A 14,365-nucleotide genomic window follows, 5' to 3' on the forward strand; every position below is an offset into this window, starting at 1 on the left:
TGTAACTGAACTTTTACTTCAACCTTCACTCTTTATCTGCGTTATTATGTTTCTAACAGGATGAGTTTTTGTACAGCGTTCAGGATATGGATCATCTGTTGAAATTCTCCTTTACACATAGATTACCTGGAAACAGATTGATAGGTAAGAATGTGTATTTCCCAGCCGGTTGGTTAGTGTTTGTTGGAGGTGGCAGGGAGTCACTGCGAAACATGTTGCTTAAGCCCCAGTCATGCAGATCTACAGACTGGTCAGTGACCCTCCCTAACAACCACAGTTTGCTAGGAAAATATATTGGTTAGTGGTTGCTTGGTGAAATTGGTTGCAAAAAAACCAAAAACCTCGTTCTGAGTGCTTTGGTCTCTCAGCAGATTATGGCGAGCCAGGAAAGCCAAATATCACCAATTATCTCCTCAAACCCATCTGTTGGCTCAGCTGGCTTGCTGGCAATCAAGTTTAGCAATCAGCCTTTATTTGGTTCATGTCAGCTGGAAATATTTCCTTCAATTCCCCCCAAATACTGGAAATACCTTACAATCTCCCAAATTAAATTTGAGTTGTCTCTTTTTTCTTAATGAACAGATATTTGTAGGTTTTTCCACTATATTTAAGTATTTAATTCATGTCATAATTATAAAAGCAAAATTGCACCAGCTTAATGAAAGGAGCAACTCGTCTCTAAAAGCAACTGGTTCGAGGTCTTGGCCATGATCCAGTTACTTGTGAATAAATCTGCACTTTTGGAGGTTTAGGGGCCGCTGCTCTTATTAATTTCATTTTTAATCTGTGTAGCACACTGAGAAATCATGGCTTGTGTTCAACCGTAATCAAATTAAGCTAACTCGGTTATTGTTTTACAGAGAACAGGACTCCGATCAAGCAACCTCAACAACAACAACGACAACAAACCCTGAAACATAACATTAGATTTTTATTAATTCAAGCAAACTGTTACAGTAAACAGTTACATAAGTTACATGGTATACAGTATTGATCCAATCTTTTTTTTTCCTCCTTTCAACTCCCTCCCCCCCAGCCAAACATAGAAACAGCGAATTCATACAAGCGCAGGCAAGTAAGTAGTAACAGCACAATACATTCATCAACTCAACGATACGTTTTGTACGAACAATAAGGCAAGTAGAAGAAAAAAACAAAACGAACGAACGGAAAAGGATGGCAGACATTTCCTTTCAAATGAGCCAAAACAAGGCAGAATGTAAGCTTCTTGTCTTACGCCTCAAACGGCAGTACTACGCAGAGCTGTAGTCCCAAACGAGGTAAGGCTTCCCGTTAGTGAGCAGTTAAACAGTAAAAGGGCATCTGAGAGAAAAGCTGCCATCAGTGACGTTGACTGGTTTGCATCTGGTGTCAGTCAGATTCCCAAAACTCGAAAAAGTTTCTCTCTGTACGCTGTATTTATTTATTTTTTTAATAAATCAGGGATAATAAGAGAGGCAGGAATTCTGATGTTTATCTACAGAATCAAGTTGCTTCCACCGTCCATTTCTGCGGCAACAAGCATGAGAAAATGAAGGGAGCTCGATATAAACAATGGCTTAGTGTTTCTCTTTGACAGCGCCTGATGTCAACAATAGCAGAAATGGCTCCTCTGAACCCAGACAGCTCAGTATCTAGGCATACATTTCCCTGGGGTAAAGGTTAAATGTAAGTGGATGGATATGCACACATGTGACCAAAGCAGCCATATGGTTTCCCCCATCATTTCAGCCATACAATATTTATCACATGACACAGCAACACAATCTTTTGCTTGTCCTTAGTGGTAAAGTCATTCCTGATAACAAAAAAAAGTGTGTGGGGGGGTGACGACAACCCAGCCTGTGGTCAGGGTTTGATACTACTGGCCTGTTAAAACAAGTGTTTCAGTTGTACTAGGTAAATAAAAGATGATTAAAATAAAGCAGCATTCACTCAATGCCATGTTCAGCAAAACCATATTGGAGAACTAAAGATAGATGCAACATGCCTTCATTTGTTCTTTTCAAATTTCTTCTTTGTTTTTGTTTTTCCCCAACATCAAGGTACAGATAAGAAACGAAAACAAGTGGCTCTTCAAAAAAGTTATCTTCGTGTATACCGATAGTAAACATGAGGGATTTCATCACAAGAAATCCAGCCGAAACAAAGTCGCGTGGTAGGTGCAGAAGAATGAATTCGAAAAAAGAGAGAGAGAGAGAAAAACGACTCTTGGAACACTAGAAAGACCGACAACGGCGACGTGGAGTCCCTCCACTGAACACAAACCACAACGAGACAGACATATGACAAGATATAAACAAAAAAAAAAAAAAAAAAAAAAGAGAGAGGAAAGGTGGTCGTAACGGTGTTTCGGTTCTTTGATGTCGAGGTGTGGAGTGCAGGGATGCGATACTGCTGGAGGGTGGGGCACCTCCATCCTCCCGGTATTCCTTCTGTTCTCTCCCTCGCCGCCGTCATTCCATCCAGTCTCCTTCGTCAAACTCGGACTCGTCCTCGGAGTCGGAGTATTCCACGGCGATGCGGCGTGACAGGATGGTGGCCACATCATTACCCACTCGCTCGTGCTTAGCCTCTTGTTCTCGCTGCTCCTCCACTTTTCGCAGCTGTATGCCTGCAGCAGGGAAACGGAGAAAGATGATTACATATCATCGCTCCTGAAACTCCCGATTAGGATTATAACGACTACAGCAACAATAACTTGGATATAGATGTGTATTTATCCTGCTTTATTAAAATGTATTTATGTGAAATATTAAAAACTGGTCTCCGATTTGATTAATCTGAATGAAGCTGGATCTTATAGACACAGCGTGACACTATGTGCGCAGCACCTGCTCCCACTTGCTATTTAAATCTGTTTGCAAGTGCCAGCCAATCAGAAGAAAGCTTGCTTAAAGGGAGGGGTAGGAGAGCTAAGAATGAGAGGCTTGTTTTATACAGTAGATGAAACTGAATGCAAAGCTAATCTAATAGAGACCAAGCTAGGTGTTCTTTTCTCTAACCATTTAGTGTGAAAAATGAATCCTATGGTCCTAGAAGAGTAATGAAAAGGGCGGTAAACAAAAGAGTGGCATCTTCAAAGTTATTTCACGGCCTTCTTTTACAGATTTACAAAAATACAGTTATCTATGATGTAAGACGAGAAAAGCAGCAAAGATTGGAGGAAGTTTTGCTTCAAGACAGGCTTAAAAATATCTGAATATATTCTCTTATCACATGCAGAGCTGGCATTACACAATCTTTTCAAGATTTGGAGGCAGTTAAGCTGCTACTATGAAAAAGTGGTCACAACATGGTTTTAAAGAACTATTTGCACATGCATTTACAAACACTTCACCTTTTCTGATAGCCTCCAACAGGACACTGCGTGCATCGCTGATGGGTGGCAGATTGGCTGGATGGTGCCTCTTGGTCCCCATGTCGTGGATGGCGTGGGGGGGAGGGGAGGCCATGGCTCCTGCTGAAGGGAAGGCGGGCACAGGTGGTGGCCCTGATAGGCACGGTGATGAGCTCCGCGCTCCTGGGAGGGGCAGGGGAGGTGGTGGCGGTGGAGGAGGCAGGATGGTGCTGTCTGACTGAATACCAGAACCCGAGGATGGACCTTTGTCCAGGACCTGCTGGAAACGAGCTGGAGATGAGGAGTGGAGGGGAGGTGCCACGGGTGGAGGGGCTGGATGGAGAACACCCGGGGCTATCTGGAGGGGAGCGGGGGGAGGCGGGATGGCTGGGGGATGCTGCTGGACTGGTAGAGGAGGAATAGGAGGAGGAGTGCCGCGCAAGCCTGTGGAGGGTAAGGGTGGAGGAGGAGGGGGCAGAGGGGGAGGCGGAGGAGGAGGAGTGTTGGAGTTGTGGCCTGCTGTCCGGGCTGGAGACTGGGGTCTGCTGTCGGAAAAGCCCGAGCTGGAGCTGGAGGGAAGAAGAAACACGAATGAGGTGGAGGCAGTGGTGGTGCACTGCTGCGGCTCTTTAAGCCTTTCAGAGTACCTGAGAAAACGCTCACCAACAGGTAAAAAGGAGGCTGGACTTTGGTCACCATGTGCTTCATGTGCAAAATTTGAGAGATAATTGAGGTAACTTCAACTTTTTCCACTTGGGAAGATTGTTATATGCCATAAATTCTCTCAAAACACAACAAAACAGCTTGTATATACATGTGCACTTCAATTACTAGTTTTTTTTTTTTAATTAATAGTTTGACAAAATACATGAAAACTGTATATAGCGATAGAGGTTATGAAATGTAAACATGCCAAAATATTATGGTTCCAGCTGTCTGCAAATTGTCTAGTTTTCCTTTGGTAATCTTGATCATTTAAAAGTGCATTGAACGAGTGTATGCAGACGAGATCAAGATGATCTGGTGAAGTTCAATCTGAGCATTAGAATGGGGAAGAGAGGAGAGAGGATATCTGGTACGAGGAGAACAGTTTAACAAAAAACCATTGAACTAGCAGCTTAGTCAAGCCTCAAAATTGACTAATATTTGCTCCACATTTTGCAGCGCTGAGTGTGATCAGCAGAAGAGCACATTCCACCTGGCAGGGACAGTCTAACACCAGGCTTTGCATTTTCCCAATTAAACTTTCTATGAAACTAATTTGACTCAGACTGCGAAAGAAGAACATAGCTGCTTATTTATATCCATGACATCCACCTTTTTAGCCTCAGACCATCTGTAGCACATCATGCATAATAAAACCCCCCCATAACTCCAAAATTATCTCTATCATCTGTCTGAATTTTTAAATCTGTCACCGACAAATGCACGTGTGCCAAGTAAAACGGAAAGCCTGACTATTGTAACGACAGAAACTGCCTGTTCACAAAAGGTGCATGTCAAGAGCCGAGTTTGTTTCGTTCTTATCTTTTCAATTAAAAATGTGCAGCAATGCGTCAGAAGCAGCTGCTGGGAGTGTGGAAGTAACCATAAATACAGCTGCTTTGTGAAACTGCAGAGTTGTCACAGGAGCATGGATAGAGTGACGAGGCCAAAGTATTTCCACTTCACTGTCAGTTCAATAAATTAGAGGTTAAAGATCACCGAGCAACCGGCTTATTGTAACTTGCACATTAAAGACAAGAGTGTGAATAACAGTGGCCGTTCACTGATGCCAAACCTGCGGGGGTTGGTACACCGCTAACACTGCGACACAGAGGAATGTGTCCACAATCAATCCTCCTCCTGTGGTGAAGGAGAAGGGGAAAAAAAGGCACAGCAGGAGGAAGAGAAGACGGAGGAAAAAATAAAGTGTGGAGTGTTTCCTCTCAGGACAGCAGTGCTACTTAATGTGCTGTAGTAAAGGAAAGTTTTCAGAGGAGGTGAAGCGAGAAAATGAGATACAATGGAACATGGTGACGGGAACTTTTAAAATGGCAAAAAAAAAGGAAAATCAGCACGAATTAAAGGTCAGAATAAAGTAAATAAAAGAGCAAGAGGAGAAGGCAGATGCAAGGGCAAGTGCAAAAAAAAAAAAAAAAAAAAATCAATGCAAGATTTCTCCAGTGTTACCTTAATCATTCCCTCTGATCTCTTCATCCTTTCAAAAACAGCTACATAAGCGGCCAATATGTGCAGCAGAAAAACAACCTGTAATATGTTCAGTGGCCTTAACAAACAGCTGATCCTGCCCTTCAACAAGCCTTTTTCTTATTTTACTTCATCTTTGTTCCACACACTCTCAAACCACACATTCATCAACCTCTTCAGAACCAGTAATTGAAGGTCGGTCTATGATACTGACAGATGTGTATGAGAAAATGAGATAAACAAGGCTAAGAGATGGGGAGGGAATCGCAGTAGTTACAGATAATTCCTTAGCACTTTTTTAAACTGCTTGAAACACACATTTATGTTTTAGGTGTAGGTAGAACAACAAAGTGAAAACTGAGGCTGATGACTCACCTGATCACAGAAGGTGGCTTTATCTCTCCCAGTGGGTGCATAGGAGGTGGCGGCGGTGGAGGGTCGTGAGGTCGGGAATACATTCTGTCCCCTGTACGGTTAAGCAGTTCGTTCATCTGAGTGTAGGGCAGCGCCGCCAGTGAGAAGGGCCCGTCCAAATGCTCCATGTACAAATGAGTCCTGAGCAGAGAAACCCAGTCATTCATTCACACTGTGTTTGGTTCAGCTGTGAGTCTTTGTGTGTGTGTGCAGTTTTGTGTTCTTTGCACTTACTATTCTTACCCGCATAAAGCTCATCTGTCAGAACTTAAATCATGTCACTTAAACAAAACCCTACATATTCTGGGTAGGTGGAGGTGCTGTATATAGAACTGAGGTATGTTCCCAATCATTTTACCTTGTGTGTGTAGAATATTTGTAAAGGATTAAACAAAAACAAACAAGAAAAACAAACACAAAGCAAACTCACACACAAAAAACAGAAGATATACTAATACTGATATACTAATTATATTTACTGTGGAGTTTGTGTTTGATTAAACACAGCACTAAGACTTTTTGATGATCAGAAATTATGTAGTAATTGGGTCATGGAATTCACAGAGTCCAGTAATCATAGCCAGCAACACAAATATTGAAAGCCAATATTTAGTATGAGCACCTTTATTCTCCACTACAGCCTGAACCTTTCTTGTCATTTCTTTAAGTCGTCTTCAGGAATAGTTCTCCAGGCTTCTTGAAGGACATTCAGAGCTCTTCTTCAGATGTTAGCTGCCTTTTGTTCTGTTCTTTGTCAAGAAGATCCCACATTGCCTTAATAATGCTGAGGTCACGGACCAGTATGCTTTTACTGTACTGGCAGCGTGTTTGGAATCATTTTCATGCAGAAAAATGACAAATTAATGTTTTCACTCAGAGACCATCTAGATGGTCTTGTATGGGGGATCAAAATCTGATGGTACATTTCTGTGTTCATAATTCCATCAATTTTGACAAGATCTCCAACAACACTGGCTGAAACGCAGCCCTAAATCATGACAGAGCCTCCACTGTGTTTTACAGATGTCTGCTGTGCCTCTCTCCTGATCTCCACACCGATGATGATTCGAAAATCATCGAAAAATGTGGAATCGTCACCACATGAAACTTGTTGTTCAGTTGGCATACCTCAGCAGTGAGCGGCTTCTTGACCAGCTGAGGGTTTAGATCCATCTCTCAGGTCCTGAGTCCAGTCTTTGCAGGATTTCTTTCTTAGAACAATTTTTAACTCTTCATCTGCTGGGAATAGTTTTGTAGGCCTACCACGTCTTCATTTCTCCTCCACTTGTTTAGTTTCCTCGTTTTAAGGACACTAAGCCTGAAGAACTATTGCGCAAGACCTTTTTTTTTTTTTTTTTTAAATGTATGAGGATGACTGGCTTCTTTTAAGCAAAATACTTTTAAAAAACGACGTGTGGCACAAGACCTGCGCTCATTATGTTCTTTAAGGTCATGTTTATGGTTTCTTCTGGCCATTACAGAGATCTGGTCACACAATATACATATACACATAAAAACAAGTAAGTAATAATAAGTAAAGAGGCACTTTTCATAAAACAAACGTATTCTCACAGGCCACAAAAGTATACACTTCCTGTTTCCATTTCTCAGCAGTTTAGAATATTTTTTATTCACAAGAATGAATTTCTGCTACAATTATTCTGTTGACAATGCCGTTGCAGTCTAGGTGAGTGCCCATCAAAAGACACTGTTATCCACAACATTGTAAATCAAATGCCGACAACCACATCTACGGTCCATTTGCTTGAAATCTATTCTCATCAGTGCTCGCAGAAAAATTTTTGTGTCAGCTATCCACGCTACTGACAAATCCAACAAAACTACCAATTTGCATAAAATGTTTTCTTATTAATCACATTGACTGGCAGGGAAATTACTGAACACGAGTGGCACTGCAGCTCTGAGGCACAATAAAAGCAATCACAACTTTGAAGGACCTTAATCATCCCTTTTGTGGCTGCATTTCCCCAGTGCCACAGAAGTGTAAATTGTGTGAACAGATTCTCTGTGGACAGGACACTATTTATTTTTGTCCATAGGATTGATTTAATCCTGCAGATGAATCCGTTTTTATCAAGTTTTTCAGATTTTCAGCTCTCGTGATGTAATGTGCACGTCATTTCCACCAGGTGACACCTGACTAACTAGTGCCGTCCACCTTCACTCACCTGTTGTCGTGATAACCCGCAGATCCGTTGGCCTCTCTGTGTTTGTCTTCAGGTAAGTCCTGGGCGAGCTCTGCCCCCAGTGCCAGTTTCTGCCACTCCTTCTTACGATCGTGAGGTGCTCGCGGTATCTTCTCCGGCTCGTGTGGACGGTCGATCGCCTTCAGCTTTAGAAGAGGAGGCGAAGATGGTGACGGGGATGGAATAGTTAAAAGGAATAATGGGAAGTGGTGGATGAATCCACATGAGGTGTTTTGGGGATGACAATGAGGATGAGAGTGGAAGGAGAAGAGCAGGAGACAAAAAATAATATTAGCCATTAAATATATTTTCCAAAACTGATGGATTGTTAAACATTTGAACGACAGAGCTTGAAAATTACAGTCAAGATTTATCAATGCAGAAGTAGAAAGAAGCGTTCACACACTCAAACAACCAAATCCAAAACTTAATAACTGATCCAAACTGTCCCTCTTTGTAATTTACTTTAAGGTGCCAAATAAACATCAACCTACCACAACAGTCTTAACAATATCTGTGCTTTCTAATCATCTTAAACTTAAAAGCACATTTTTTTAAAGGGGTAGCGCTTCACAGAAAATACTGCATCACACAAGCTTGGGAGCAGGGAGTGCTCATTGACTGACTGAATCAAATTGTGGGTAAATATTTTTTTTTCCCCAAAGCTTAAAAGTCTATAAAGAAAGATGGGTAATATTTTGTGATAATCTCGTGCCCATCGTCAAACAGCAATCCCTGACTCCCAGATTTCAGCATGACTGATTTGCAACAGAGGGAAAAAAAAACAGCAGCAAGCTGCTGAGGTAGAAGTTTGTTCTTTTTTTTGTTTTTAAATCAAATAATCACTGTTTTTTCACATACCTGCCCTGGAAGGTCTAAGTACCTATAGACCTGATCATACATGCGGGGGTCCTGCAACTACAAGAACAAAAACAAAAACCACAAGAGAAGCACCAGGGGTGAGGGGACGGGGTTCAAAATAATCAACACGGCACAGGATTGAGCACAGCGCTGCTGCACACAGTCAACGGGGACAAAAACAGAGTGGGCGGTGAGAAGTAGGACAAAAGGGAAAGAGGGGGGAAAAAAGTGCTGTTAAACAGAAAAATGACAACGTGCACAGCGCGGGGGACGTCACAATGGCACGCAAAGACCCACACACACCCACGGTGAATATAACAGAGCGCCGCTTCATCCCAAACAGACAGACTAAGGCAGAAAAGGAGAGATCTCACTGGAATGGGGGGAGCAAATCTACAAAGGTGTGTTTCTACATGCGATGCACAGCAACAACCCACACTGGAGAATGACATGCAAAACAGAAAATGCACACACTCGTGCTAGCCAACCCAAAACAATGAGAGAGCAGATTATATTAAAGAAGGGCAATAAAAACATAAAGGGGACTTTTCACAGTCAATCTAAATATAAAGATATGCATGAAAACACTTTACAATCTTTAGTCAACTTAAACCAGCTAACAATATAAATCAATGTGAAAAATTATTCTCAACGCTAAACATAGACAACTGTAATAAAAGCAAACTTACGAACTAATAAAATAAAACATATTTATTCTGCAAAAACTGGATAAAACAAGTGAGTTTGGCTTTAAATATTATGTTTCTACTTTCTATCTTCTTGTGGTGCTCAGCTTATTTGCTTTATTAAGGACATGCATGTAAATTTTCACAAATATATTTACAGTCGACAGCTGCGTATAGCGTAGATATTAACCAATACACCATTAACTTCAGTTTGCAATTAAGAGTGAACAGCATATTGGTTCAGGGACTCTTTTCAGCTGCTGGTCTATACACAGCTGGCACTTTGGAGAATATTTACAGTATGTGGGAGCAATTGTGTTCATGATAACGAGGGATCATGTCAGCCAGTACAAGTGCATCATGTGGCTGTGATTTAAAGAGTTTTACAAGAGGGGGGAGGACTGCAGCACAGGAACACTGTTTTTTTTCTAAGGCTACACAGACAATACCTGTTAGTGGGATGCTTTTATGATGCATTTTTTGTGCCTTTTTTTGACATTAAGACAAAAAAAGAAAGCACAGACATGCTTGTGTGTTAGTAATTTAACAAGACGTATTTGTGCTGATTATAAAAACACAATCCGTTTCAAATAAAACTATTTACAACACAAGCCGATATTCAGTTAGGGTATCAAACAATACCAATATTATATCTAGCTGTAGACGTACCAAACAAGAGTGAGTGAGTGAGTGAGTGAGTGAGTGAGTGAGTGAGTGAGTGAGTGAGTGAGTGTGTGTGTGTGTGTGTGTGTGTGTGCGTGCGTGCGCTCAGATGAAGCATGTTGGCTGAGGTGACAGGTTGTGGACAGCATCTTCTCTGGTTTGGTTAAATGATGCTGATTTTGTTCGCTGAGAGAATAAATTCCAACTGTAACGCACATCGATTCGGTTCTGAATCATCGTGGCCTATTATCCCTGATGAGGCATCGACTGAAGAAAAGCATCTCCGCTTAAACACACACAGTCAGACACACAACCGCCTCCTCCTCTGCTTAAACACATTAATATATCTTAACTAAAACTTTATTATTTATTAGATTGTCAAGACCTTTTACCGTGTCTAAGCTGCGCTGGGCCTCTAAAATCCAGCTGCAATCATCGAATCAGTTATGAGTTTTACTTTTCCTAAACTCGGCTTCCTGAAAGGTTTTCAGTTTTAGCCTCGTGGCAATATAACATTAAATAACACTTGAAATAAAAATAAGCTAATGTACTATAAAATTCCATCTATGGGTCTATAGACTATAATGAGTGAATTTTTTGCTTTAATGACATAAGAAGAAGGGTTGGCAGGAAGGACAGGTGGCAGTCAAACGTATAGTGTGACACAAACCGTCCATCAAACAGAGTGTCTGAGTGATGGCTTTAATGCTGTAGTGCAGCAATCAATGTGAAAATAAGTTTTTGTTTTAATGGAGGGGAAAATAGATTAGATAGTGTTCGTACAAGAGAGAAAATGAGACATTTTTTTCTGTGAGCGTGTGTTTGTAAGCGTGCATGTGTGAGTCACAGCTGTTATATATGTAGCTAATTTTCAATGGGCTGTGTGCCTCTGCTAGGTCGTCATCTTTCATCTGAATGGACTGGTACTGGCAGAGGAAGTGCCGCTGTGTAAGCACAGTGTGTATATGCAACACAGTGGTTATAGATTTATTTTATATACAGACTGTATTCCTGTGTGCACACCTGTGTCCAGACCGTTATACACACTACAGGCATCATTTGTGCGATCATTTGTGCGTATAGTTTCAACTGACAGACTCAGCAGAATCGTGGCTATGTAACCCCCCCCCCCCCCCCCTCCCCAACCCCCATCACAGGAATGCCCACAGAGGCATTCAACCACTGCTGACAATAACGCTAACCTCTCACAATATGCACACATAGCTGCTGCTGCTGATCTTTGTAAAATAAACCATTTGGATGCAAATCCTTAATGAAGCCTCATGTCAATACTGAAATAAAGTCCTAGCAAGGTGAAGAAGGCTCAAAAATAGCACGAAATATGAAAAGTTACTGATGCCTTTACTGCAGCAAAAGCAAATGTCTTCCTGTACAATGCACTCTGACGTGTGCTTTTCTCAGTGTGCTTTTGTAACAATCCAAGCAGAAGACGTCCCGCTTTCATATGTCCTTTAGTGTTAGTTTGACCAAACCACAAATCAAAAGACATGTGGAGGTAAGTCAAAAGCACTACCAACTACCACACAGGTAAGTTACTGCTCTGAGTTGTTTTGCAGTTAGTATAGTGAGTTCTCAGCGCTGTATCCCAAATTCCTTATTTTCAAAAGGTGTGCACTGACACGCCTACAGGTATGGCTTGAAATTATTCATATTTAAACTCAAACAGTACACATTTTTTTTTTATGTCATTGCTCATCGTTAGACTGCACTAAAGACGTAAACATAAAGTATTATTAGAAGATTAGAGTATATTAGAGTATATTATTATTAGAGTATATTATCTAGAAACACACAAAAGATGTTTTACTGAGCAGCATACTTTGTGTGTGTTAAAGCCACAGCCGTATGTATTTAAAGCTCATGTAACCACAGGCTATGTTTAAAACTTGAGTTTTGTCATCTGCCCTTTTTTATAGATTGTTGGTAAAAGGCACATCAAGGGCTCTTGCCCCCCCCCCCCCCCTTTTTTTTTTTTCTTAAACAGAACTGGGATGCAGGTAAGTGTTAGAGGGTTGTTAGTGATGGGCTTGAGGTGGGCAGCTCACTTGCCCAAAGCAAACCAGAGGGGGGAGTGGAGAAGTGGGAGGATAGAGAGGGCTGCAGGCCACTGCAAAGCAGAGCAGATGCTCTGGTGGAGGTGGAGAGAGGACAAGGGAGAAGCTCTTACCTCTGGGGGAGTAAGGGAGGGAGGAGGGGTTTCAGAGAGGACTCTTATAAGGCTCTTGGGACACACAAGATAAGGCATTTCCAGCTGCACAGAGTTAGATAAAGATTCAGAAAATAATGTAAAAGCAATGGTAGAGAAGAACAAGGACAGTGGAAGCTAGATCCTGAAGCAGGATCTTGACTGAACTTTACTGTTAAAACATTACTTGCTTTATGCTTTACATAGTATTAGCACTTAGCTCAATATTTAAGCTAAAATGGAATCAAAAAGCTGTAAATTGACTGTAGACAAGCTGAGTTCATATAAATATAGCTAGTAAATTGGGATAAGAATACTGCACTGTCTGCTTGTCTCTTTTTTGCTTATTAGCCATCGTTGCTATTGCAGTAACAAGCTATTAAACTAACACAGCTCCACTAGCCTGCAACAAGCCATAAGAGCAACAGAAGGAGGTGTACTGTTATGAGGCAGGTGGCAGAATTATGCCTTGCGTTGTAGGTGCAGATGTCTCCTCTACATGTGCCGTAGTATCACAGAAATTCGATTAGAAATAAACAGTTTCTCATACCAGTGTCCTAAAGCAAAACATCTTGATAGTTAAGGCTCTCTAGCATATATGCAACAGTGACTGCAATGTCGTTTCAGAGTCATTACATTTACTCGGGATGACTTAAGCTTCATGAGAACCTGAAAACAGTCACAGATCTGCAGCTGCATTATCAGTTGGTGAGCAAAAAAGTAAAGGACGACATTGTCAGTGGAGACATGAAAGTGACTTTTCTATATCATGTGTTTAAAAAAAAGAAAAGAAAAAGCCATTCCAGTCCCACTCAGGAACAAATGCTAGAACTGCCCACTATTAAACAACCAACACCCACTGGTGAACTGGGAGCCATGTGAAAAAAATGTATTCCTGCTTATAGGGAAGTATTTAAAATTGGGGGGAAAACATCAATAGATATCTGCTCCAGCCACGAGTGCTTTAATGAGACAGGAATAGCAGAGGAAGAGCAAAGGGGATTCTTCATAAAGGGGATTCAGATGTTGGAGATCTCAATGCCTAGTGGACCCAAACACTGATCTCAAAGAGAAACACACGATTTTACATCTTTCTCTCTGTTCATGTTCTTCTCATTCGCTGAGACTTTCACCCTCCGTTTCCTCTGACTAGCTCAGCACATAGTCTACTGCTAATCCACTGAGGCTAACACAGAGGCTAATGAGATTAGGAAACTGCAGGTTTCTTCCCCCCCTCTCTCTGCCATATGCTGCTTGTCATTTATCACTGGCTTCTAGCTGGCTGGGCCTGTGAATACCACAATTTGTTAAATGTGGCTTCAGTCTAATGATTAGTGATGTGACCATGTAAGAAAATAGTTTGGGGATGAAGAAGATTAAATACAGTGCTGGGAAACACTTACATGTTTGAGATCATGAAACTAATTTATAATATTAGTTAAAGATAACAGATTTAATACAAAATGTAGTTAATTAATGAAATCATCATTTATAAAGTGGGAAAAAAAACTATCCAAACCCTCAGTTTTTAGCTTTCAGGCAGTTTTCCTCGTTCTTACTTTAATCATTCCTTCAGCTTTCATATGCTTACCACATTTTCCACGGCCGTGAATGTGACCTTTCAAGTAAACTTAAGACTTATTTAACTTTGTCTTGATTCCTTCTTTGATTATTCTTAATAACAACCCTTACAAATTGAGTTCATTCTAGCACTGACATTTTAAAAACAGGAGACATCAAGGTTGCTCAAGAAACTGACCATTTACTTTAATAAATATCAGAAATGTAATTTGAAAAA

General features: G+C 41.1%; 1 protein-coding gene across 4 annotated transcripts in view; it reads right to left on the bottom strand.

Annotated features, from left to right (window-relative positions):
* Positions 1-918: 918 nt before the first annotated feature.
* Positions 919-14,365, bottom strand: part of wasf1 (WASP family member 1) — a 66,581-nt gene continuing 53,134 nt past the window's right edge. For 2 of the 4 annotated variants that reach the window (XM_085248050.1, XM_085248049.1), the window contains exons 6-11: positions 12,550-12,633; positions 9,013-9,069; positions 8,134-8,297; positions 5,906-6,085; positions 3,341-3,909; positions 919-2,614 (exon numbers count right to left, since the gene is read on the bottom strand). In XM_085248050.1, the coding sequence (XP_085104176.1) occupies positions 2,457-2,614; positions 3,341-3,909; positions 5,906-6,085; positions 8,134-8,297; positions 9,013-9,069; positions 12,550-12,633 (1,212 nt within the window). In that variant the 3' untranslated portion in view covers positions 919-2,456. The remainder of the gene's footprint in view (positions 2,615-3,340; positions 3,910-5,905; positions 6,086-8,133; positions 8,298-9,012; positions 9,070-12,549; positions 12,634-14,365) is intronic. The other 2 variants (XM_085248051.1, XM_085248052.1) reach the window with 2 other exon arrangements.

The sequence above is a fragment of the Mchenga conophoros genome, linkage group LG15 (assembly GCF_057382185.1).
Source record: "Mchenga conophoros isolate Kocher_MC1m ecotype Shallow Benthic linkage group LG15, M_conophoros_male_GT1.1, whole genome shotgun sequence".
Taxonomy (NCBI): Eukaryota; Metazoa; Chordata; class Actinopteri; order Cichliformes; family Cichlidae; genus Mchenga; species Mchenga conophoros.